This window comes from Ambystoma mexicanum, chromosome 3p (assembly GCF_040938575.1).
Source record: "Ambystoma mexicanum isolate Mex_15411 chromosome 3p, UKY_AmexF1_1, whole genome shotgun sequence".
In the NCBI taxonomy this organism is placed as follows: domain Eukaryota; kingdom Metazoa; phylum Chordata; class Amphibia; order Caudata; family Ambystomatidae; genus Ambystoma; species Ambystoma mexicanum.
Window position 1 is genome coordinate 890,997,937 of NC_090925.1, and position 24,403 is coordinate 891,022,339.

Genomic DNA, 24,403 nt, shown 5'->3' on the forward strand with positions numbered 1-24,403 from the left:
TATTTACATAGTAGAGGACCGCCCTACGCACATCTAGGATGTGTAGTTTCACCTCAGCCGAGCTTTGCAGGTCCTGGAAGAAAGCCGGAAGCTCGATGGACTGGTTTACATGGAATTTAGATATACATTTAGGTGAGAACCTAGGGTGTGTGCGTAAAACCAGTTTGTCTTTATGGACAGTAAAGAAGGGATCCAGCACTGACAGAGCCTGAATTTCAGTGACCCTTCTTATAGAAGTAATAGCTACTAAGAAGGCCGTTTTATAAGTCAGGTGTTTGAGACTGCTTTTATGCATGGGTTCGAAAGGGGGGCCCATGAGCTTGGCTAGCACCACATCAAGGTCCCACCCTGGTGGTGGGTTTGAAATAGGAGGGTGAAGTCTCTTTACTCCTTCCATGAAGGCTTTAACTACTGGTACTTTCCACCACGAAACCTTGCTATGGGAAGTGGTGTAAGCTGACAGGGCTGCCAGGTGTACTTTCAGTGAGTTAAAAACCAATCCTGCATCAAGCAGGTGGAGCATGTATGTAACAACAGTGGAAGGAGTGCAATCAACGGGGTTGATTGATCTACTCTGGCACCAGATAACGAACCTCTTCCACTTGTCAAAGTAACAGTGCCTTGTATTTGGTTTCCTAGATTCCTTTAGGATGTCCATACACATCTGTGGCAAATTGAGATGTCCAAACTCTATGACTTCAGGAGCCATGCTGCCAGGTTCATTGAGTTGGGTTGAGGGTGCACTGTTTGACCTTGGTGCTGGGACAATAGGTTGTACCAGGCTGGAAGTTTGATGGGCTCGCACACCGCCATCCTGAGTAGGTGTGGGAACCACGGTTGTCTTGCCCACATGGGAGCAACTAGGACGAGCGTCATCGACTCTCTGTTCATCTTGTTCACCATTTTCCTGATGAGAGGAGTTGGTGGAAAAGCGTACGCAAACATCCCTGACCAGTTCATCCACAGGGCGTTCCCCTGGGAGTCTGGTTGGGGGAACCTGGATGCAAATCCTAGGCATTGTCTGTTTTAGCTTGTGGCGAATAAGTCTATAGTGGGGAAACCCCACTGAGAGAAGATATCTTCTACGACCTCTCTGTGTAGAACCCATTCGTGTTCCTCTGGGAGGGAGACTCTGCTCAGAGCATCCGCTAGGGAATTGAACTCCCCTGGAACATGTTGTGATGACAGGAAGATGTTCCGTCTGAGTGCCCATATCCAGATTTTCTGGGCAAGCTTGGACAGATTTGGCGAGCGAGTCCCTCCTTGCTTGTTCAGGTAGAACATGGCTGTTGTGCTGTCCGTCCGGATTTGCACTGACAGGTTTAGTAGGTAGGGCTCGAACGCCTGAAGCGCTCTGAATACTGCCAGAAGCTCTAGCAGGTTGATGTGGTTCTTGGCCACTGAGTGAGACCAGAGACCCTGAGCTGTGTGATGGAGATGGTGAGCTCCCCACCCCGTCAGACATGCATCTGTAGTGACTACTGCCTGTACTTCGGGATCATAAAAGGGTTTCCCATGTGCGAGATTCTCTCTTGTCCACCAGTGAAGGCTTTTTACCAGTGTTGGCGAAACGACCACTAGATCGTCCCACTGACCACTTGCCTGAGACCACTGTTTTGCCAACCATTCCTGCATGGGACGCATGCGCAGGCGCGCGTGGGGGACCAGGTAAATACATGACGCCATCATGCCCAGTAAACGCATTGTTTTGCGTACCGTTATTTGTTGACCGGACTGATAATGTGGAATTTGCAGTAGTATATTCCGAATTCTTTCTTCTGAAGGAAAGGTCAACCCCTCTTGAGTATCTAGGATTGCTCCTAGGAATTGTTTGGAGGTGCTTGGCACCAGGCTTGACTTTTTCTCGTTGATTGAGAAGCCTAACTCGTGGAGGAGGTCGATAGTCCTTTGAATGTTTATCCTGCAAATTCCTGGGGTTTCCCCCATTATGAGCCAGTCGTCCAGATAAGGGTACACTGGGATTGCCTCCCTGCGTAGGTGTGCAGCCGCCACCGCCAGTACCTTGGTGAATACCCTTGGTGCCGAAGCTATCCCGAAGGGCAGTACCTTGAATTGGTAGCGTCGACTGTCCACCTTGAAGCGCAAATACTTTCTGTGCGCTGGGAACATGGAAATATGAAAATAAGCATCTTTCATATCCAAGGTTGCCATGTAATCCCCCTTTTTTATGAGGGGGATTACCTCTTGTAGCGTGGTCATACGAAATTTTTGGGGCTTGACATACTTGTTGGCAGGCCGTAAATCCAATACTGGGCGCATTGTCAAATCTTTCTTTGGCACAAGGAAGTAAGTTGAATAAATACCCTTGGTAACCTGGTGTCCCGGGACGAGTTCTATCGCGTCCTTTTCTAGCAGAATGGCGATCTCCTCGAGGAGAATCTTCTGATGTTCTAAAGAGTGTACTCTTTGTCGTGGAGGATGGTTCCGGGGACGCTGCAGTAGTTCTATACAATATCCTGTGGATACTGTTGACAGCACCCATCTGTCTGATGTGATCCCTTCCCAAGCCTGGGTGAAGTTGGAAATGCGTCCCCCTACTGGGGTTGCGTGAGAAGGGACCCTGAACTGAGCGTCACTGCTTTGGTGGAGGCGTGCCGCCTCCCTCGTTGGGGCTGCCTCTGCCTTTACCACGACTTCTCCTATTACCCCTGCCGTAACGCTGGGTAGACTGTTGGTTGTTCCACTGTGTACCCTGACCCTGGGAATAGGTAGATCCTCTCTGGGAATTTTGGCCGCGTGGGCGACGAAAATTACTATTCCCTCTATGGTTAGGGGGTTTGTTGGTTAACTGGCCAAGGGACTTGAGTGTTTCGTATTCGTCCTTGGCATTCTTCAGTGCGTCTTCGACCGCCTTACCAAACAACAGATTGGTTTCCACCAGTTTGTCCAACAATGATGCCTGGGTTTCTGCCTTAAAACCAGACTGCCGTAATCACGCATGTCTTTTGATAACAGTGCCTTCCGCTATCAATCTGCCTGCGTTGTCCGCGGCGTCGAAGGTTGCTTTCAAAATGCAACCAGACACGGCTCTACCCTCTGCGGAAATCCGAGCTAACTGGCCCTTTAAAGGTTCAGGAGCAGAGGCTACGAGTGCCGCGACTTCTTCCCACTGATGGCAGTTGTAGCTGGCCAACAGGGTGGTGGAGTTTGCAATCCTTGCTTGATAGGCGGACGTTGAGGCTACTTTCCTGCCGAAACCGTCTAGTTTTTTGCTCTCCTTGTCGGGAGGAGCTTCGGACGATGACAAGGGTGTTACAGCCCTTTTACGAGTGTTGGTGACAACTAGGGAGTCTGGCTTCAGATGTCCTCTTATATAGAGAGGGTCAGACTGGGCCGCCCTGAAAAGTTTTTCAACCATGGGATTGACTGCTCTGGTGAGGTTCGGGTTCACCAGGGACGGATCTATTCTCCGCTGAATGGACTTAAGGATAGGGATGGTCTGGGCAACAGGCCTCCTTTCTCCCACTAACTCTTCTGCGAAGTCCCTTTCCTCCTGGACACCGTGGGTGTCAATGTGGAAATGTTCTGCTGCGCGTGCGAGGACCTCGTTTAGGAGGGGTTGGTTATCGACCGGGGAGTCGGTAACCGGGGCTTCGTTCTCTACCGGGCAATCTACTCTGTATGTTTCCGGGTCCTCCTCTTCCTGGTCCTCATCATCCCCATAGTAGCCCGTCCCGGTTTGCTCTTCTATCATACCAAATTCTTGGTCCTCACAAAAGGAAGCCTCTCCTTGATACAGTGAGTATGGTCTTGCGTAAGGTTGCACCTCGAAGGGTTCTGACCTCATTCGAGTTTCAAACCGGGGCTTCTTACTCGGGGGGGATAGGATTGGTAGAGCCTGAGGGTGTCGCCCCCTGTGGATCATACGAGAGGAAATGTTCTGGATTTTTATCATAAAAATCTGCCAAAGAAGACATTCTTGACATGACCCTATCTATGTCTTCACTGGACCATTTTTTTGGAACTGGGGATGACCCTCTCAGCAAGTCTATTGGATTTTTCTTGAGTAGCTTTGCTGGTTTTAGACATATCAGCAGACCTGTTTCTGTCTGTCTGTTTAGGGGGAGAGGAGTGTTCACAGGTGTGGAAGAGTGCAAAGGTTGTCTCTTCTGCTGTTTTCCCCCCTCCCCGTGAGTGGAAAAATGTTTTCCCTGTCCTTTAGTGGCTCCGGAGGTTTTCGACGCCTGGCGTCGAGGATCGGGGGTGGTGTCCCTATCCTTCGAGCGTGGGGCCTCGCTGGTTTTAACTGCGGGCTCCGACTCCTGGAGCGCGGCCTGTGGGTGGAAGTCGTCTTCGTCTCCCGACAATCGAACTTCTGTTAGCCTAGGGAGCGAGGCACTCTTGGCAAGAGTGGATGATTGCCGGGAGTCATGCAGCGATCTTGATCGAGAGCGCCCAGAGGACACCGAATCAGACCGTTCTGTTTGTGCCTCTTTCCGAGAACTCGACGTCGTCGAGTCTCGGTTGGACATAGAGTGTTTAGTGTGTGTAGTATGTGAAGCGCTTGTGTCGCCGGGGGTCTTCCCCATAGCCGCCCTGCCGGACGACCTTCCGAGGTCGGGGACCTGCGCTCGGCTGTCTTTCGACGCCGTAATGTCCTCGCCGATCAAAAGTACGGCATCGCTGCCGTCGCTGAAGGCGCCCTCCGCTGCCATGGCCGCCTGCCTGGCGTGGTGGGCCCAACGCTTCGTGGAACGGTCCTCAAGTGTCAGGAGGAGGAGAGAAAGTAGCAGCAAAAGTCTCAAATGACACACGCTTCATGGTCAGATGACCGAGAAGGTAGGTGGCAGTGCTGGAGTCGGCTTGACCAGAGGGATAGAGAGAGGTGGGAGGAAAGGAAAAAGCGGTCACTCCAAGAGAGACGAGTGGCGAGAGGATTAGAGAATGGGAGGTCTGAGGATATCAGAACATCCAGCATGTGCCCTGCAGAGTGAGTCGGGGGGTGGGGGAGGGGGACAGGGAGAGAAGGAGGGGGAGAGGGAGAGACACAGACCCAGAGGTGGCAAAAGAGTCCTGAAGAAGGGCTAGTAGCATGCAAATGGATGTTCAAGTCTCTGAGAAGAAGTAGAGAGGGTGAGGAGGCAGGAGGAGAGGTCTGCCCACTCAGAGAGGGGCCTGTAGATAGTGGCCACAGTGAGAGAGAGGCCAGGATAGAGAGCCTGCAGACCAGGCATTCAAAGAAGGATTAGTCCTGCATTGGAATGACAGAAGCAGGGATCCACTCTGGGAAAATCAAGGCTACACCCCCTCAGGGACGGTTGGTTCTGCATTCAGAGAAGATCTTGTAGCCATCAGGAATGAGTGTGTCAAAACTTGTGACAGAGCTGGCGATGAACCAAGTTTCAGTGAGACCAAGTACATTCAAATCAAGCTTTCCAGGAGATGGCAGATGTCAGAGGAATGTTTGACAGCTGAGCGAGAGTTGAGAGTAGCGATGTGGAGCAGGTTGTCACATTTGAAAGACTTCCGTGGAGGGGCTACAGACCAGAGGTATGCCCTGAAGGAGGCAACAGGGTGGCCGGAGAAGCAGCGGGGGTGCCAAAGAGGTGGCAGAGGGAGGAGGCGGCAGAGGAGCCAGCGAGGTGTAATTAGGGATAGCAGGAGAGGAAAGAAAGTTGATAAGGCGCGGGAAGCATCTATCAAAAAGGAGGAAATTGGCCTGAGGGCCCAGGACCAAGACAGTGCCATTTAAGTCGACATTAATGATGGTGTTAGAGGAGTGGAAGGGGGCCAGGAGGGCCTCCCACCGGGTACCACCATTAATAGCAGAAGAGGAAAAAGGAGAAAGAACACAGACCATAAGGGAGTCCATAGGCCTCTGGAGGGAACGACAAAGAGGATGTCTGAAGGAAGCACTGGTGTGGGTATTAGCGATAGGGAGACCTGGGTTGGTGACCAGGATGTACATTATGATCTTTATCCTGCCAGACTTAGTGAGAGGGATAGGATAGTCGATAGAAAAGCAGTTAGGGCAGACAGAGAGCACTATAGAGGGTGCTGGGAGGAAGGGGGGACCAAGCAGGAGGGCAGACAGGAGGGAGGACACAAGGAGGGGGGACACGAAGGAGAAGGGAGGGCAACAAAAAACAAGAATGGACCTACGAAATCAGATGCAATACAGAACCAACCGCAAGGCACAAGACAACAGGGAACCTAAAAGTAAAGAATGCAGGCAATGTAATGTGATGTCAAAATCAGAGAACACTAAGTCAAAACCATCAACAAGGTACATTACAGACCAGGAACCTAAAAGTAAAGAATGCAGAGTCAATACTATCAACAAGGCACAATACAAAACAGGAACCTAGAAGTAAAGAAAGCAGGCAATTCAATGTAATGCCAAAAACCATGGAGCACAACAAAATGTCAATACAGTACACAGTAGGTCAAAGCAGGGGCTAAGATGTGAGAGGAAGGAAGGGAACACAGCGGGAGTAGAGGGCGGGGACCAACGATGCGAGGGAGCGTACGCGGCTAGAAGTGAGAGGGAGCGCACAGCCTAAGTTGTGAGGGAGCCTACTCTCCCTGCACCTTCTTAACTTGCAGCCGAGCTGCAGACAGGAGGGTGAGGTCGTCCACGCTCACAATCTATGCCGCTACCCCCATTGTTGCCAAACACCTGCGTTGCTCAACACTGCAGACTTGTCCTGCGAGTGCTTTGCCAGAGGGTCTGAACCTCGGTTCTTAAAAGCTTGGAAGCGTGGACATATCGATGCATGCTACGTATAATCGGGCAGTGTCTCCTGCGCATCTGCATCGCTCAACACTGCAGCCTTGTCCTACGAGAGCAGTTCTGCCGATCTACTGAAGAAGTTTTAAAGGCTGATTCCCTCTATTCTGGTCCTTTTTAAATCCCTCAGTTGGCAATACTTGGTAAGCCTGGTTGGTTTTTTTTTATGCCACTTGACTGTGGGCTGATGCAGGCGTCGAGAGGGGTACTGAGAGTTCATCATTCCACCAGAGCATCGACTTGAGGCTTTTGAAGGTCTCTACAGCCATTGTCCCATTCCGGGGACCGTTTGCTGTGCAGCTACCTTCATCCTTTGTGCTGCAAACCACTGGGAGCTGGATTCTGCAGTCTTGCTGATGTCCTCTTCATAGGATCATTCACTCCTGGATTTAATGTAGGTGTCCTAGAAAGAGCCTTTGTTCATCTACTGTGTCGCTGGGGTCATTGTTTGTTTAGGATGCAAGGCCCTGGAAACCGGATCCTGAAAACTGTACCTGTTGAAGAGCTGTTAACTTACCAGGTTGTGTCAGGTGACTGACTACAGTATCTAGGTTGGGGTCCTAGAAAGGGTGATTATTCCCAATACTCACCACCCCAGAATGTCCCCCCTGGTCTGTGGCTGAAATTCGTGGGAGACAAGCCTTACCACATTTCCTCATAGAATTTGTATGGGGGAGCAGGGTGTTATGTTCTACAGCAACTTATTCTGGAGTCCTGGGTCCAACTTCCGACCACTGGAACACTTACTATGGGACTACTGTGGCCCGTCCCTGGGGTTGATCGTTGCAGCATTCACACCTGTGGGGAAGATCTGATTTACCTCTTGCAGTGTGTTTGGGCCTCTACCTTTTCCTATTTATTCCCATCAAACTGTGAACTGACACAAACTCCACTTAATGACACTAGAGTCCTTACCGGCCACTGGACATATTTTGTGTATCTTCACTGGGTTCAGCGAGCTTTGGACCAAATGTCACTATTTTTGTACTTACCCGTGATTTCATAACCATTTTTAATGTTATCCCTTTAATTTCTGCTATGGTAAATGTGCTTGAAGCACGAACCATCTAGTAACAATGTGTAGATGTTTTCATGAAATGGATGAGGAATTTAACAGTTACTGAATGAAATGTTTATTGATTGAAGTTGTTGCTAAGATTTACTAGGGATCCATCTTGTTTGTGGCTTAATATATTATTACGGGTGACTGGGCATGAATATGGTTATAAAGCCCTAGGAGGTCTATATTGAGGGTGGATTGTGTTTTAAGCATTAGAGATTTTAACCTCTTTTTCCCCTGGGTAAAAATGGGTTTTCCATTTTTACCCCATACCCTGCCATATGTGTTCGATGCAAACTAATAGGTCTAGGGCCTTCCACATATACTAGGGTTGGGATGCATCTTTAGCTACTTAACTGCTGGTTAGGTTTATTGTTTCCTGGTTCTTCCCACCCAGTTACCTTTTGTTGGGGGCTTACCGCAGGTAGAGGGCCCACATATAAACAGTGGGGATAGGAGTGTCCTTGTATAGGTATTACTGTTTTATAAAATGCTTGTATCTTTTTAATACTGTGTATTAATATCAAAAGCACTTAATTTAACAGCTAGTTTTACACGTGTGAATTTATTAGTCTAAGGCTGTCAGAGTGAGGGCAATATGACATGTTATGTCCAACAGCTGAATGTGAAGAGCTCAAAAGTACAAGCCCGCATTTGCCAGGCTGTCACATAGGACTTTTGAAGCTTAGGGATAAGCCCAGTTTGTGTAATAGGCGGCAGGTGTGGCTGAGATTATTTGGTGCCTGCTTTGGGAAAGGGGCTCCGTTTAGACAAATGTCTAGCTAAAAGATGACACAAGTCCCACCGCAGACTGACGGCCACTAACAGCTTGGCGAAGACCATTGGGCAGTGATTAGCCAGAAAGGCAGGACCCCTAAGCTGGTAATGGGTGTTGCCAGTGACGAACCTGAGGTACTTCATGTACTTGGGATGAATGGGCGCATGGGAGTAAACATCCTAGAGGTCGAGTGACTATAACCAACCTTGTAACTACAGGGGCAGGAAAATGTGCGAGAATGTTAACATCTTGAATTTGCCCTTTTGGAGGAACTTGTTAAAGCACCTCAGGTCCAAGATGTATTTATCTATTTTATTTATTTATTGGTAATTTGTAATGAGCACTATACAGCAAAAACTGTGTTTCAAGGCATATCAAGACGGGGCAGGGAAGAGGAAAAGAGGTACAAAACAAAAACGTTCATAAAAGGTCTTGAAGCATTCAGAACGTGCAAGTGCTAAAGCATGAGAGCAGGGGAGAGGAGAAGTGCAGGAAGGGAGTAAAGGGAAGAAAGAGAGAAAAGGTTCTGACTAGGTCGTGAGATGATTTGGAACGGGCAAGTGCTGAACGTGAAAAAGGGGGGAGGGGCAGGAAGAGGTGCAGGAGTTTACGAGGGTAACAAGATAAAAATTGCAGGGACATGTAGGTAAACTGCATTTAGGCAAAACCAGACCTGCAATTATGACAATCGGGTATGAATGCTTACAGCCTGGAAACGCCACGCCTCATGGAATGAGGGTCTACATCACACACACAGGCAAGCAGTGGGAAAAAAACTGGTAAGAATGACTGCAGCCTGGAAAGGTCTCGCCTCATGGAACGAGTGGCTACATCAGGCCTACAGACAAGCAGTAGAAAGAACAGGTAAAAATGATGGCACCCTGGAAAGGTCTCACCTCATGGAATGGAGAGCTACCACAGGCATACAGACAAGCAGTGGAAAAAACAGGTAAGAATGACTGCAGCCTGGAAAGGCCTCACCTCATGCAATGAGGGGCTACATCAGGTAAGCAGGTGAAGCAAGTACATCAAATATCATCAAATATTCCTTTGTGTCTTTTTCATCTCCTGGAAATAGGTGAAATACCAGCATTGGTTCTTTTCCACCCTGGGCACCCGCTCTATGGTGCCCTTCTCCAGTAGTGTAACACAATCCTGTTGCAGTAGAGGATCTGGTGGCTGAAAAGGTTGTTAAAGTGGAGGAGAATCTGGAGGGTATTTTAGCTATGGGAGGCAATTGCCCTTCATTACCAATTGGTGTACCCATTCATCTGAAGTAATGTGCAACCATTCTTCATAGTGCTTACTGCTGAGGCATGTGAGAATTCCTCAAAGCGGTTTTGATGCAGTTGCAGATCCAGAAGGGACCGTAGTGGTGGCTGGCTTTGTTCCCTTTCCCCTTATGCCCTTCTATGGTCTAGAGAATCTTCTTTAACAAGGATTGACCTCAATCTTTGGCTTAAGGCACTGAAATATCAAAAATGTCTTCCTCTCCATGTTGGCGTCATTGTCTGTACTGGTTGCTGCTGCATTGCAGTTCTTAAAGTTTCTGCAGCTGCCTCGGAAGCCTGATGCCTTTCTCAGCTGTTGTCCACTTCGGAACTGAACAAGTGGTCACTATCTATGGGCATGTCGAGAAGCTCAACATCTGGGGCAAACTCCGGCTTTCTCTGGGAGAAATGTCTCTTAGTAACTGAAATTGTGCCCATAGAACTTCAAACACAGTCATTGAGCCTCGACTCCAAAGGTTGGCAGATGGTACTGCCTCCTTACCATCAGTGACAAGGTCCTTTAAAGCCATCCCTCTGTTATATGTTCAGCTGCCTCAGAAATACCTGCCGACGGACCTTGGGTACACTCTGCCAGGGCACAAGATGCATTTATAGCCTTAAGCACCACACTATTCTACTCAAACACTTTTTTCGAGAGAATAATACTTTGTCATCTCTATCCGGGGAAAGAGTTGGAAAAGTACTCTACTTCGCTGTTGTAGCGCATGGTTTCAGACATATGTCCAGTATTAGATCTGTTAGGGCTGCGTCCAAAAGCAGCACACGCTCTTTACATGGCCCCTTGTCGAGTATGCCTATAGGATCATACTCTGTCACCGGTCTGGCCCTTTTGCCATCAACCGTCTGTATGCAGCCTTGAGGTGAGTGGTATGGATTCGGCTGCATCAACCCGAGTTCTGGGGTGAATTGATGCCATTTGCATCTCTGTATGTAAAAAGAAAACATCAATAATTTTTAAACAGGATTCTTCCCATTGTTCCTCCACGGCAGACATCAATAGGCGAGGATGCAGAAGATGAATAATGTCTGCAACGTCGCTTTCTTCTTTGATGAGGACAAGGATGAGTGGTGGGACTCACTCCTCAAGTGCAACTTTTTATGGTGCTTTTTCGCTCCCTTTTACGACTCTCTGGGGGCTTCTCACCAGTTTCAGAGCTCCTGCCCTCTGAGGATTTTAGAGGTCACACGCACAACAAGTTAAATATAGGTGATTTTTCCTTTATTACCTTTGGGGTCATTGACTGACACGATTCGCAATCCGCAACATTTTAGCATTGCACCCCTCACATCACTTGAACCCGGACAGCTTAGAAGTTGACTTTTTACAGAAAGATGTTTTTCGGAGGTGTTCTTTAGTGTTTGTGAAGCGTGTTGAGCATGTAGAAAAAAGAACTGAGGTAACAGGGTTTGGTGTGAGCTACATACTGGGACACCAATGCCACATCAATCTTCTAGAAACGTTGAGGGAACCGGACATCGCATGACACCCCTCCTCTAATGAGGAATCTGTGGGAGGACACAATCCATTACTACAGGAGGAAATGTATAAGTTACTCAGCGTAGTGACTAACGTACTCTTCGTCCTTAGTCCCCTTTCCTCCATACTCCATGGGTGTCCCTTCGAGGACGGGAGACAGAACCTTTTTCACCAGAAAAACCCTTCTTACCTTTAAATTTAGAGGCTTGCAGTGGCGCGGCCCTGGGAGCATGTGCTACCCTGACTCCACCCACCAGCGCCATACCTCAGTCCCCACTGACGCGTCGACATTATTTAACATTGCCTAATGACACCAGTATTATTAGGGGGGAGGATGGTGGGACTTATGGAGGAAAGGGGACTAAGCGGTGATTAACTTAAAATTACTCTTACGTTCTGTCCCCTTTCCTTCATGCTGCATGGGCGATTATAACTGAATGTAGCCCCAGGGTGGAGAGGAGACCCTCCTTAAGCAAATAGATTCCTTAGAACCACCTGTCCGAAGGCCGCGTTTGACTTAGAGCTGGCATCCAAACAGAAATGCTTGCAGAAAGCCGAGGGTGTGGCTCAGGTGGTCGCCCGACTGATGACCTGCCACGGGACCTGCCGTTGGAATGACACGGCCGTGGCTTTGGCCCTGACAGCGTGGGGGTGCATGTTAGCTCTTAGTGGCTTGTGCTGCCCCTCGTAGGCCTCCTTGATGGCCGCAATCATATACCTTGCAATAGAGGCATTGGATGCTTCTTACCCGGGCCTAGAGCCCCCGAAGGTGACAAAGAGTGCGTCCGACTTGTGCAAGTCCTTGCTCCTGTCAAGATAGAATTAGAGAGCGTGCCTGACATCAAGACAGTGTAATACTCTCAGAGTCTCGCCCTTGGGGTCAGCAAAGAAACTAGGTAAATCTTTTTTTTTGTTTAGATGGAAAGATGAGGGTACCTTTGGTAGGAAGGCAGGGCGAGTCCGCAGGGCTACCTTATCCCTGTGAAAGGTGGTATAGGGTTCTGATGCCACCAGAGGTTAGATCTCGCTGACTCTGCGAGCGGAGGTGAGGCCCACCAACAAAGCTGTTTTGATGGTGACAAGCCTGATGTCCGCAGACGCCATCTGCGCAAAGGTTTTGTGCACCAAGGCGCCCAACACCACATTGAGGTCCCACACGGGGTGTGGCTTCCTAATGGGCGGCTCCCAGTCTGCTGAGTCTGTCCGCTTCCAAGTTGGCCTCCCCCGGGAGGTGGACGGATGTGGATGTCGTTCTCCAGGGCCCATTCCCACATGTTGACCGTCCACCCTAGTGTCCTGTTGGTCCACAGGGAGCGGTTGACTGCTGGTGGCTGTGGGCTGCGGTGTGGAGAGCGGAGCCGTGGAGCCGCCGGAACTGTCGGAAGCAGGGGAGCCTGAATCGAAGGAGCCGGCAGGGGCAGCTGTGGCTGTGCAGGGGCCTGTGGCGCCGGAGCTATAGGATGAATGACTATGGGTGCCGGTGGAGTGACCGGGGGGAGCAAGTCCCTGACTGCATCCCACAGGATAGCTCCCATCTGGGGGGTTCTCATCAGCGCTATGAACCTTTCGAAGAACCTGTCTTCGGAGGCTGAAGGGGTGGCAGGTGATATGAACGGAGTGGCTGGAGGCTGCTGGGGCCAGAGCGCACTCTGCCTATGCTGCAGGGGGTACATGCTCCTAGCTGCTGATGGATAAACTGTAGGCCACATACCTGTTTGATACCATTACCACCTTGACACTCGTTTTTCTGCCAGTTGTGTTCTTAGGGGTGGTGTCAGACGAGCGGCCGTGTTGTCTGGCGGGGACTGCATTCTTATGGAGCTGCGTGTCACATGCAAACGTCGTGGTGCTTAGCTCCGTGGGTTATCCTCCTCCAAGACTCTTGGTGTTGGAGCATGAGGCCTGCCCTGCACTGCACCCCAGGCCTAGGAAGGCGCATTGCCCTCGGCAGAATCGCCGGTAGGGCTGCATGCAGACGCCCCCTCGGACATTAAGCCGGTACCAGGGGATTGCCCCTCGGGCGTACACCCGGTAAAAGGACCCTGTGGTCCCTCTGCACTGCTTCCGGAAGGATCTGATGACCCCTCTTGTCCTGAGGCTGGTAGCTGGACTGGCCTTGGTGCCGGTGCAAGAACCTGAGAGGTTCCTCCTGCTCGGGCGTTTCCTCTGGAAGGAGTCGCCCTCACGAGGTGCAATGGAAAATAGTGGCCCTCCCTTAGGTCTCGATCTCTGTTTGACAAAGTCCTTCAGGTCCTCTGGAGGCAATCTTTCGAAGAGCTCCTTCCACCTAGCTAGCCTGTTCTTCAGTGCGCGTGGAGTCAGTGCTTTGCACGCGGTACAACCTTGCCAGCCGTGGTTGGGACCAAGGCAGGGGAGGCAAAGAGCATGGGAGTCGGATGTTGGGAAGAGCCCCTTGCAGGATGGACACCGGCTGCAACTCGCTGAAGTCGACATGCGCCGGGAAGGAGCATGACGCCGGAGGACCAAGTACCTGAATGACAAAAAGAAGACAAAAAGAGAGAAGAAGAATCCAGGCAAGAGCACACGCCTCTAAATTTAAAGGGAAAAAAAAATATATATGTTTTTCTGGTGAAAAAGTTTCTGTCTCGTGTCCCTAGGAAGGGATGCCCATGCAGTATGGTGGAAAGGGGACGGGACGTAAGAGTATTAGATATAGCTGAGGAATGGTGCCCATTTTTTATTTATTTGTATACAGGGAAGAACAATGCTCTTTTTGGTCATAAAATAACTCACAATAAATAAGATATAAGATCTGACATGACGCAGTGAGCTATGTACAATGGGATGAATTCGAGTGACATTCTGACCAGGTTATGATTTGGAGTAAATGGAACAGTCACAGGAGACAATATATGGGTGGACCTACATAGATTAAGGACAATCAACATTAGACATTTTTAGGTGCAGGTAGGGGGCCATGGCCAGCTATGTTAAGGATGTTGCCATGCCATGATGGAAAAAGTGTTAGAGTGGAGGTAGAGAAAGTGAGGGACAGAGGCAGACTAGAGGCAAGGGAAAAATGTTAGTGTGAATGTAGATGAGGGGAAGGTTTTGAACAAATCGGTGTGGACTGTTTCTCAGATGTCCGGGGAAGACAATCCCATGCAAGTATAGCAAGAAGAGAAAAAGAGCGGAAGCGAGAGGAAGCACAGAGAGGGTGAGGTGCCACAATGGTAGTCGAGGAGGCAGAGCAGAGATTATGAGACGGCTTGTAGAGTTGTATAGATACAGTGGTGCCTTACTGTGCATAGATTTGTGAGCCACAAGAAGACATTTAAATCTGGAAGGGTTTTGCATCTTCAGACATCCAGTCTGGAGACGGTAATGGGAGGTGGGTGTATAGTGAGGGAGTTCAAAGAGTGCCCTGGTAGCCAAGTTAATGATCTTGTCAAGAGGACAGAAAGCATAGTTGGGGAGACAAAAGAAGATGCTGGCACAGGAGTTCAGTTTAGAGAAGATTGGTTAAGAGATGCTTGGTGGTGCCTGATTTACCTAATGTTCGGATTAGTTTGGAACCTTTGGCTCTCCAGATGTTTTGGTCAGTACTCCCATCAGCCCTAGCAAGCATAGCCAATACTGATGGGGCAGGGGGCGCACAGAAGGTGTGAGAAGAGTCACAGATTACGCCGAGGTTTCTAGCTGAGGAGTAGGAGAGAGGCACCTGTAAGGTGAGCACTGGAGAAGCAGGAGAGGAGATATGAGAAATAATTTGCAGGGAAGAAGAGCTCTTCTGTTTTGGAACATCAGACAGTGCAAAGCCATACAATATTTAATGGTAGAGAGACCCTTTGAAATTTTGATGGAGATACCAGAAGAGAGTTCAGGTAAAAAGAAGATGATTTGGGTGTTGTCCGCAAAGAGTTGGTATGAGAAACCAGAGGAGGAGATTTGCCCCCAAGACCACTGGAGTAGAGTGTAAAAAAGAGCACACCCAAAATAGACTTGTGAAGCACCAAAAGTTGGAGGAGTGAGTTGAGAGGTGGTGTTGTTCCAGGCAACAGGGAGTTGGCGAGGTGCTAGGTAGGATTCAATCAAGGCAAGGGGCTTGACAGCGCATTCCAAGAAGACAAGTGTAAGGCGATCAGAGTGATTGACAGTGTCAAAGGTAGCAGACAGGTCAAGGAGAATTAGGATACAGAATGGGACGCAGGCATTGACCTTCACATGAAAGTTGAAAGCCTGACAGCCAGTAAATCACCAGAGTTTAAAGAAATGAGGGAGCATGAAGCACCCCTTGACCTTGTCTGACAATTGAGTTTCACTGGGTCAACCAATTAGATAATATTGCATCACAGCTCATTAAAATACAACTAAATGCGTTCATGGTCAGGTCTATCGGCCAGAATGTTTTGATACTTGTCAAAGAACAGTGTTCTGTTTACAAAGCTGCTTAGCTTGTAAACATCAGCTTCCTTAATGAATACATCTATGTTTGTGATAGTACTTGACCACTCTTTGGGTTATTTTGATCATCTGCACGCTGGAGTGTGACACCACCTGTCAACTGTTGTGGGACATTCTTTGTGCTTCTTATGTTGTCATAACAAACTATATATCCTTATGTTGTCAAACTATATATCCTATCATTCCATAACATGGAAAATGTAGTGTATGTATCTTTGCATCAGTCAACATATGGGGAGACAGAGGCTGTAAATCTTTGTTAAAAACATAACCAAATGTAAACTCCAAATTTGAAATCGTCAACATTGACAAGTATGCACAGTGACCATTACTTGAATTCAGTTTCATGCTCATGCACACACACACACACACACACACACACACACACACACCCTAGAAAAGATACATTGACATCACTTTACTGAACAAAAGATTTATCATAAAGAGAAAAAACATATTATACTTAAAAGGGACCTTTTCTGAATCTCCTTTGTAATGGGTTCCATTTCCAGTGCCCTTCTGTACATATCCTCCTGTAACCAGAAGCTGTGGTTACTGGGGACTAGGATTGCAGCTCTCGGTGTCTCTTTGCGGTTACAGCGTTGGTAAAGCGTGATCAGCCGTCGCAACCTCGCAGTAAGCGCTGATGAAACAGGCCACTGATATCTGTTCGGGTCAGAGCCATCCAGGCCTTCAAACATAAATTAGAACGTTAGCATTAGCTGTAAAATGCAGCCACAAGAAAAACAGATTTGCTGTAAATATAACATGTTCCTTCCCCATAGACAAACAGGACGCATAACATACTGTGTAGCTGCTTGACAAGGATGAAAAGGGAAATCCATCAGAGATCGCAGTCAACACAAACATTTTTGTTCACCTATTACAAAATGTTAACATAAATTCCTTTACCATATTAGAATTTACACACGGTTTACATGTATTGTACTGAATTTAGCAATTGAAATCCCCATACAGCATGTAAATCGTCATTGCATGAAGTTTGGAGGATACATTGAACACACATGTAATCAAATATGTAACCCTGTAAAAAAACATTTGCTATAGTAGCAAACCAACAACCTGGAACATTATTTGTTTTTGCATGGGTGCATAATAAAATTGCATTTCAAAAAGTAGGGATAGGTGAACCTTTATGAAAAAAGATTTCCGCCTATCCAAACAATGGGGGTTTGACTTGGCTTGAAACATTACAATCATTGGAGGGGAGGCTCTAAATGGTTTGAAACTTTCAAAGTCGAATTCGATAAGCACGTTTACATATGAGTATTTCATAGTTCGGCTCGTATACAACTCTTTGGTAATCCAGAATTCTAGGATTCAGAATTCTAGGATACTGGGGGCTATGCATTTACAAAAGGTTAGGCTTGAGAGTTTTTTGGTATTAGAAGTAGGGCTCCCATGGAGGGGTGAAGACCTATTGGAACAGGTTTGAACCTTTATGTTTAATCACAAGGGGATAATTGGGAGCACCGTTTAGTGTGGCCCAACCAACAGTTTTATCCAGATATCCCTGTTTCATTGCAGAGTTCCCCATAGAACATATAAGGCGTTTATCTAACCTTCACCATTTTTTATGAAATAAAGATATGCTTTACACTATACTTTGTGGCTACATTGTAACATTGCCCTGAGTTCCCACCACAGAACCATGAGATGATACAGGTCCCTGTCCCCCTTTCGTACTAGAAAATAATGAATATCAGCCTCTTTCCATCTCTGCAGGAGGTACCAACTCGAAAGAGGCACTTTGCAAGGAGTTGCTATATCTCCTGCAGAAGAAGTGACACTGGTGAAGGAAATGTACGGGAAGTGAGACGAGAAGGACAATGGTGCAGTGGGTGCTCCTTAAAAGGAAGGCAATAACCCTGGAGATTACCTGTAAGGTCCAGGAGTCTTAAGTTGTGTGCTGGCACTCCCTGATGTGCAGAGACAACCTCCCGGCCACTTCACTACCTCTACCCTGATGTGGGGAAATGCTGCTTTCCATGAGGTACCTGCCCCCTCTCATGAATGGAATAACCCCTTGATGGACAGAGGCAGGCTGTTCCTCAACGGCTAATCCAAGGGAAGTGGCCTTGGAACATTGAAACCTCTCTGGAAATTCAGCTGCCTTTGCCCCAAAAGGTCGTACTCATCAAAGGGCACATCCAGAAGTTTGGCCTGGATGCCAGGTGTAAAACCAGACATTTGGATCCCGAATGCCTGCCAATGACAAAGGCTGTTGCTGTGGCTCCTACCAAACAGTCTGCCATGTTCAGGCGTGACTGGCGATCTGCCGCGGTTTCCTTTACATCATCAATGTCTCGTAGATGGGAACATTCTCTGCTGTGTTAGATGTGAGGGTTCAGAAATGCAAGGCAGACACAGATGACGATTCTTCAAAATTTGCAATTTATTAAAGGAAAAAGGGTTGGGTAAACACCTATCTTTCCCTAACCAAACAAGAAACCCTGCATAGCAAACTGTAAGGAAGGCATGGTATTGAGTAGTAGACACATACACAATAGATACAAGTTTCAAAAACCTTTATTTCGTATCTTGGATGGGTTGGCAGAATTCTTAACTGGCTCTAACTCTAGAATGGGAGTAGTCTCGACCATTAAACAAATAATTCAGTCTAGTCAAAATAAAAAGGTTGGTAGGCCACCAGGGGGCGCAGGCAAGATGGCTGCCTGATCTATCAGCTCCCCATATGGCCCCAGGATAAGTGCGGAGTAACAAGGAAAAAAGGAACGTTGACCTCTCCAAACAAGGAGAATCTACTTTCGGAACTCACAGGGAATCCAGAGACACCCGACTGAGCCCTCAAGGTGCTTCTGAACCGGAGATATTCGCTCGGAAACTCTGGTGCTTCCCCTCCCCCTTCCGGCCCTGCGACGCACGCGGGCTGGGGACGCGGAGCTGCCTTTCATCCTGCAGCAGGTGAGTCCCGCGCGACAGCCGGCTCGCTGCCCTGACCCTCCGCAGCCCTGCCGGGATATTCAGCGGAGGAGCCGGAGCTCCCCTGGGGACCCTGATCGCAGGCCTCTGTGCGTTGGCAACCTGCCTGCTCTCCACGCGCGGCGCGGAGGAGCGGACCATCGCACAGTGCAGCTTGAGGCGCGCCTGGGCTCCCACCACCAAGGGAGCTCCACCGGTGTCGCCCCACTCCCTGTGCCCCCACCAGCGACTCCTCTGACCTACTCGGGCCGTCGCGGGAGCGCACCCGGGCCCCATCTCTTCTTCCCTCCTCCCGGCTTGGGGCCTAACACCGCTGAACGTCCGGAGGGGTTGTCCGGAACACCTGGAGAACGTGGCTGCCTGGGGCAGCCCCCTCACAGGCACGGGCCGACGCGGGAGCATGCCTGGGCACCTCCCCAGCCCGTTAAATCCCCATGAGGTGGACTATCCGGGGGGAGTACCCTCGGAAAGTGGGATCTGCTGAAGCCTGCCCCCCAACCCCAGTGAAGGGGCATACATCACACCCCTGTGAGGGGGCTACTCGCTCCGCCGTCCCACCCTCGCTCCTGGGAGACAGCCATGGTCATCAACACGGACCGCCAGACCCGAGTGAACGCCCTAGGGGCCACTACCCCGGCGACCCCACAACAGGACCTTCAGGCCCATGGTGGCTTAACCGTGAGTACCAACAAGAGTAGTGACACAGACCACCCTCCCCACCCCCCGGGTCACTGCCCCCCCCTCACCATACTTGGGAGGCGCAGGCAGGGGAGTGCCAGACCAGGAGGAAACCCCTGACACCGAACCTAGAGACGCACACAGGTAACCGCCTGGGGCCCTAAATAGACTGATATAAAAGGCTCCAGAGCACCCCTTGGGTGCAGAAGCAAACTCAAGGATTGAAGGAGCAAAGTGCACCAGCGATTGCAAAGCTGGGCCCTGTGGTATGTGTGGAACCCTCAACAAGTGATATAAGCCACAAGGACTCGCCTACCACGCAATATTACACACAAGCTGAGGCGGAGACAAAGGAGTAGACTCTGCTTCCGGGGAGATAGCACTGGGGACACTTAGAAAGTGTCTCTCACCTGGAGACCTAGCGATGGAGACTGGAACCTCATTCGCCCCGACTCCTGACATGAACACCATGCAGAATAACATCCAGACGATCCTTGATGAAATGAGGGGGATGAGAACAGAGATGGGTGCAAAGCTGGCCGACCTCACCTCCAAAGTCTCCACACTGGAGGACCGAATGGAGGGGGTGGAAAACAATGGGGTGTTTACCGTCCTCCTGGAAATGCAGATGGAGGCAAGGTTTAGAGAGATACAGCGCCGGGAGGGGGAGCTCCGTCTCAAGGTTGACGACATGGAAAATCGTGAATGGAGAAGCACCTGCGTATCTTCGGCCTGACGGAGGTGGAAGGGGAGACCCAGGCGGGCATGGAGGGCAAGGTACAGGATATCATCAGGATAGTCTTGGGAACTGACGCTGGGGAAACCCCCCTGATCGACAGGGTCCATCGAGCGGGTGGTGGCGGCACGGTCCACGCTCAGTGCTGGCGAGATTCCACTACTATAGAGACAAAGCAAGGATACTCGAAAGGGCGAGGACTCAGAGACATACAATACGACAACTCCAGGGTGGCAATCTACCAAGACCTGTCCGCCCTCACGCTGCAGATGAGGAAAAAATGTGGGACAATCACCAGATGGCTACAGGATAAGGGGGTCCGATATTGCTGGGGACACCCATTCTACTTAGCGTTTGAATGGCAAGGCGAGAACCACCAGCTCATGACGGAAGAAGATATCCAAAGAGCCATTGATGAGCTGGTTGGGGATTCCCCAGGAACATCTAGGGAACAGAATGGGACTGTCAGAGACCCAAGACAGGCCCTACGGGGCCCTGATCTAACTCAAGGGAAGCACAAAGTGAAGGGCACTTGAAAATTCCAGAAAACTAGGCATCCCCTGGCGGGTCGCGGTGGACCCACATGATCATTATGGAAAAACCACAATGTTATTTTCTGTAATGCAGTTGCTTACACGATCCTCAGGGGCTCCTCCAGGTTGGAGGGAATGATATGTTGCCCGTGGGTGTTGCCACTGTTGGCGAGGTTTCTGTTTAATGAGAACAATATAAAGTTTGGGGCCCACCCGATGAAAGGCCCAAGGGGTGCTGTGTCTTGGAGGGTATTTGCACTCAATCTCCAAGACTGAAGAGACCCTCTCCGACTCACACCGAAAGCCAATGTGCGGTGAAGCTCACAGCTGGTGGGGCACATTGCAAGTTGTGGGCATATAGAGGGGAATGTTGGAGGGGGTCAACCACGGGGACTTCTCAACCAAAATCGGGAAAAGTTCTTGAACGAAAAGTGGGAATGAACGTTCCGCATCACTTAATCTCCCGGGGCCAGGGTAGTAGCCCTGGTGATTCGTTGACTAACCCGGATGTCTGTCGGGCGTCGGAGACGAACGCCTTACAAAATGGGTAAGGGAGACAGGGAACAATGGATAGGGACAAAGGAAATGGGGACACCACGCCATGGAACTGCGGGTCAAGCGAAAAGATGATACAGGGGGAACACACTGAAATTTTACAGGACAAGGGTAGTGATGACCGTAGTTGAAGGACGGATTGGTACGCTTAACGATAAGGGCCTAAACTCACAAAACAAGCGCTCTCTCGCAAGCAATATGTTCCGCAAAAAACAAAAACTGCTAGTCCTCTTCCTACAAGAAACACACTATAGGAGGGGGGCAGAGTCGACGATAAAAGGAAAGGAAAAAGGAAGGAACTTTTTTCGGCCTCACACAAATCCTCGATTTCTGGAGATCAAAGAGCTGTGTCACTAGTGTCTCAGGGCACACGTGTCACATTGGCCACACTGTATGCAGCCAACGTTGGCCAAATCAGGTTTATCCATAAAGTGCTTAAAGTCATGGACGAATGGGAGGAGGGGGCGATGATCATGGGTGGAGATTTTAACCTTATTACAGACCCCCGATTAGACTGGTGGTCCACCAGAGGGATGGGGCCGAAGGCTCCCACTAAGGATAACCTCGCCATGAGGGACCTCTTACAAGAGTATTATTGGGTAGATGTATGGCGAAAATGCTGGCAAACTCCTGGGGGATACAAGTTCTTTTCCCCCCCTCCCCAAACATATACCAGAATTGACTTACTACTGGTATCAGAGGAAGGAGGAGGGGAAGTTGGAAACCCCACGGTTGAGTCAGTGATCTGGTCGGACCATGAACTTCTCGTTATGGAATGGCGATTACAGAACACCCCGAAGTCATATAGGTGGCGCTGTAACGACACCCTCATGAGAGACCAGGTGTTCAAAGAATTCCTACGGAAAGAAATGGAAGCCTTCTTTGTAACAAACACCACAGGGGGGATCCCAATGGCCACAGTTTGGGCAGCGGCAAAGGCCACCTTCCGGGGTCGTCTTATTGCAGAGGGCTCGAGGAGGAAACGGGTGTTAGGCAGAAACTTGTGCAGTTCCCTTAGGGAACACTGCAAAAGATTTAAGACTACATGTGTTGGCAGTAAACCCACTTGGTAGCAGTCTGTACCACCCAGATTTACCTGGTAGCTGTGGCTGAGCAGTCAGACTTCCCTCAAGAAGAGTTAGGCAGTATGCAAAGTATACTCAATAGGCACTCAGATACAATAATACAAGCAAACACTGACCAGAGCTTTGGTATCAAAGTATATAATTATTTATTTAAAAACACACAGTTGAAACACTCCAGCACACTTATTGTAAACTTATCCTAAACACAGTTACTAATATGATATACACACCCCTTTTTCCCTATTAGATAAATCACAGTAAAACACCACTTATTTTCATACAGAGGTGAGCGCTTAACTAGATTGCACTCCAATAAGATTGCGAGAAAGGGGGGGGAGACAGAATATGAAGAGGTACACCACTCTATGATTCAGGAACACTGTTAGCAAGGCAGAGAGCAAAAAGTCACTGATGAGCCAAAGTCCAAAGGCTGGGCCCACTCTTAGAGAGAACAGAGCACAAATGCACCCAAGATCACACAGTAACACTAGGCTTAGAAAGTCTTGCAGAGGGCTCAAGAAGAGTTTAGAGAGGCTTAGAAAAGTTTAGCCAAGGTGTCCCAGGCTAACCCAGTTTCGAAAGCCGGGGGCTAAATCTACCCCGTACAGTCGGTAGCAAGGGAAGCCAGGCGGGACACAGTACCTTAAGAGGGAAGGATCCTCCAGCGGTGGCAGTTGTTCCTGGTAGTGGGTGCAAGTTGTGTTGTCGTCCAGGGGAAGAGAAGATCTCGACTTGGAGGAAAGATGAAGGTCGTTGCACTACCAGGTAAGAAACCAGCCGCAGAGTTTTCCGGTTAAAGGTGGTACCTTGGTTTCCCGGTCGTGGTAAAATGTGGTATCCCGGTTGCCGGTGTGCTTGGCACGGGCAAGGCGGCCACGAGGTACGTCGGGAAAGCGAAAAGACGGTGAAACTGGTTATCCCCACCAGTCAAAGGAAGAAGACTCTCCGGCGGGAGATCTCCTCTGTCGTTGGGAAAAGTGGTGAGGCAGTCCAGCAGGGCTCCACCGGTGGTGGTGTCGTGGCAGGTCGGCTCAGCTTCTCCCTCGTCGGATTCTTAGGTCCTGTGGCGACTTCTGAAGTTCCAGTCCCCAAAGCCCTGCTTTTATGAAGAAAACCCCCATTCACTCAGCCTAGCTGTCACTCAAACATGCTAAGTGGTGAGCCGGCCGACTCACCACTTGGGCCAATCAGGATGGAGTGCGACATGAGTTGCCTAGGCAACTCAGTCCAGGGTGCCTAAATTCCCCTCCACCACTCCCAAGTACCCCAGACATAGTGGCACCACTTTGGAGGGCTTCTGTGGAGAAGCCCGCCAAAAAGTGGAACAAAGGGCTCGACTTGGGTTGGAGTCACAGAAGAGAACACAAACGCCATTTTAGAATCAAGTTTTGGCAAAAAATACCAACCAGAGAATTAATATTAATTAAATAAACCGGCGGTATGTTCGAGGCTACCGTAAATAATTAAATAAAGATAGTAGCCTAAAACAATGGGAAATCCCATAGGAAAATATTCACGGTTGAATATAAAAAGTAGTATCCACTGCCACCAGCCAAAACTCGATCAGGGGGGACGGATACTGGCCCCCTCGACTAACAGACCCTGGGGCAATCGAATTGCCCCAGCCAGTACGTCCACAATATGATGGTTTGTACTGGTTCTGTTCAGAATTTAAGACTAGTAAAGTCAATGGTGACTTTACATGCCCTGGGAGACGGTAGTCAGTCCCAGGGTATGGAGTCTATACTGGGGGGTCACTAAGACACCCCTGTGTCACTGCACTGAGGGTGCTGTGTAACATATCACAAGAACACATGAAACCCTATGGAGTAAAATACCCCATAGCCCATTAAACACTTCTAGATCCAAAGAAACACACTCAAATCATGTCCAAGAGTGGGAGAAAGAGAGTCTCACTCTTGGCAGGAGAAAAAAATAAACCCCAAAAATCCAGCAAAGCTGCTGGGGGACTCACTAGGTTAGGAAATTCAGCCTAAACAGAGAATTCTCCCTAACAACGGGAGAGAGCGCTAATAGAATCCAAACTCCGCGAGGACCTACGGGTTATG

The 24,403-nt window shown here is 49.3% G+C and overlaps 1 protein-coding gene across 4 annotated transcripts in view; it reads right to left on the reverse strand.

Moving 5' to 3' along the window:
* The window catches only part of CHD6 (chromodomain helicase DNA binding protein 6), a 2,307,824-nt gene that overhangs the window by 648,547 nt on the left and 1,634,874 nt on the right, over positions 1-24,403 (reverse strand). For all 4 annotated transcript variants that reach the window (XM_069652122.1, XM_069652123.1, XM_069652121.1 and 1 more), the window contains exon 28: positions 16,258-16,474. In XM_069652122.1, the coding sequence (XP_069508223.1) occupies positions 16,258-16,474 (217 nt within the window). The remainder of the gene's footprint in view (positions 1-16,257; positions 16,475-24,403) is intronic.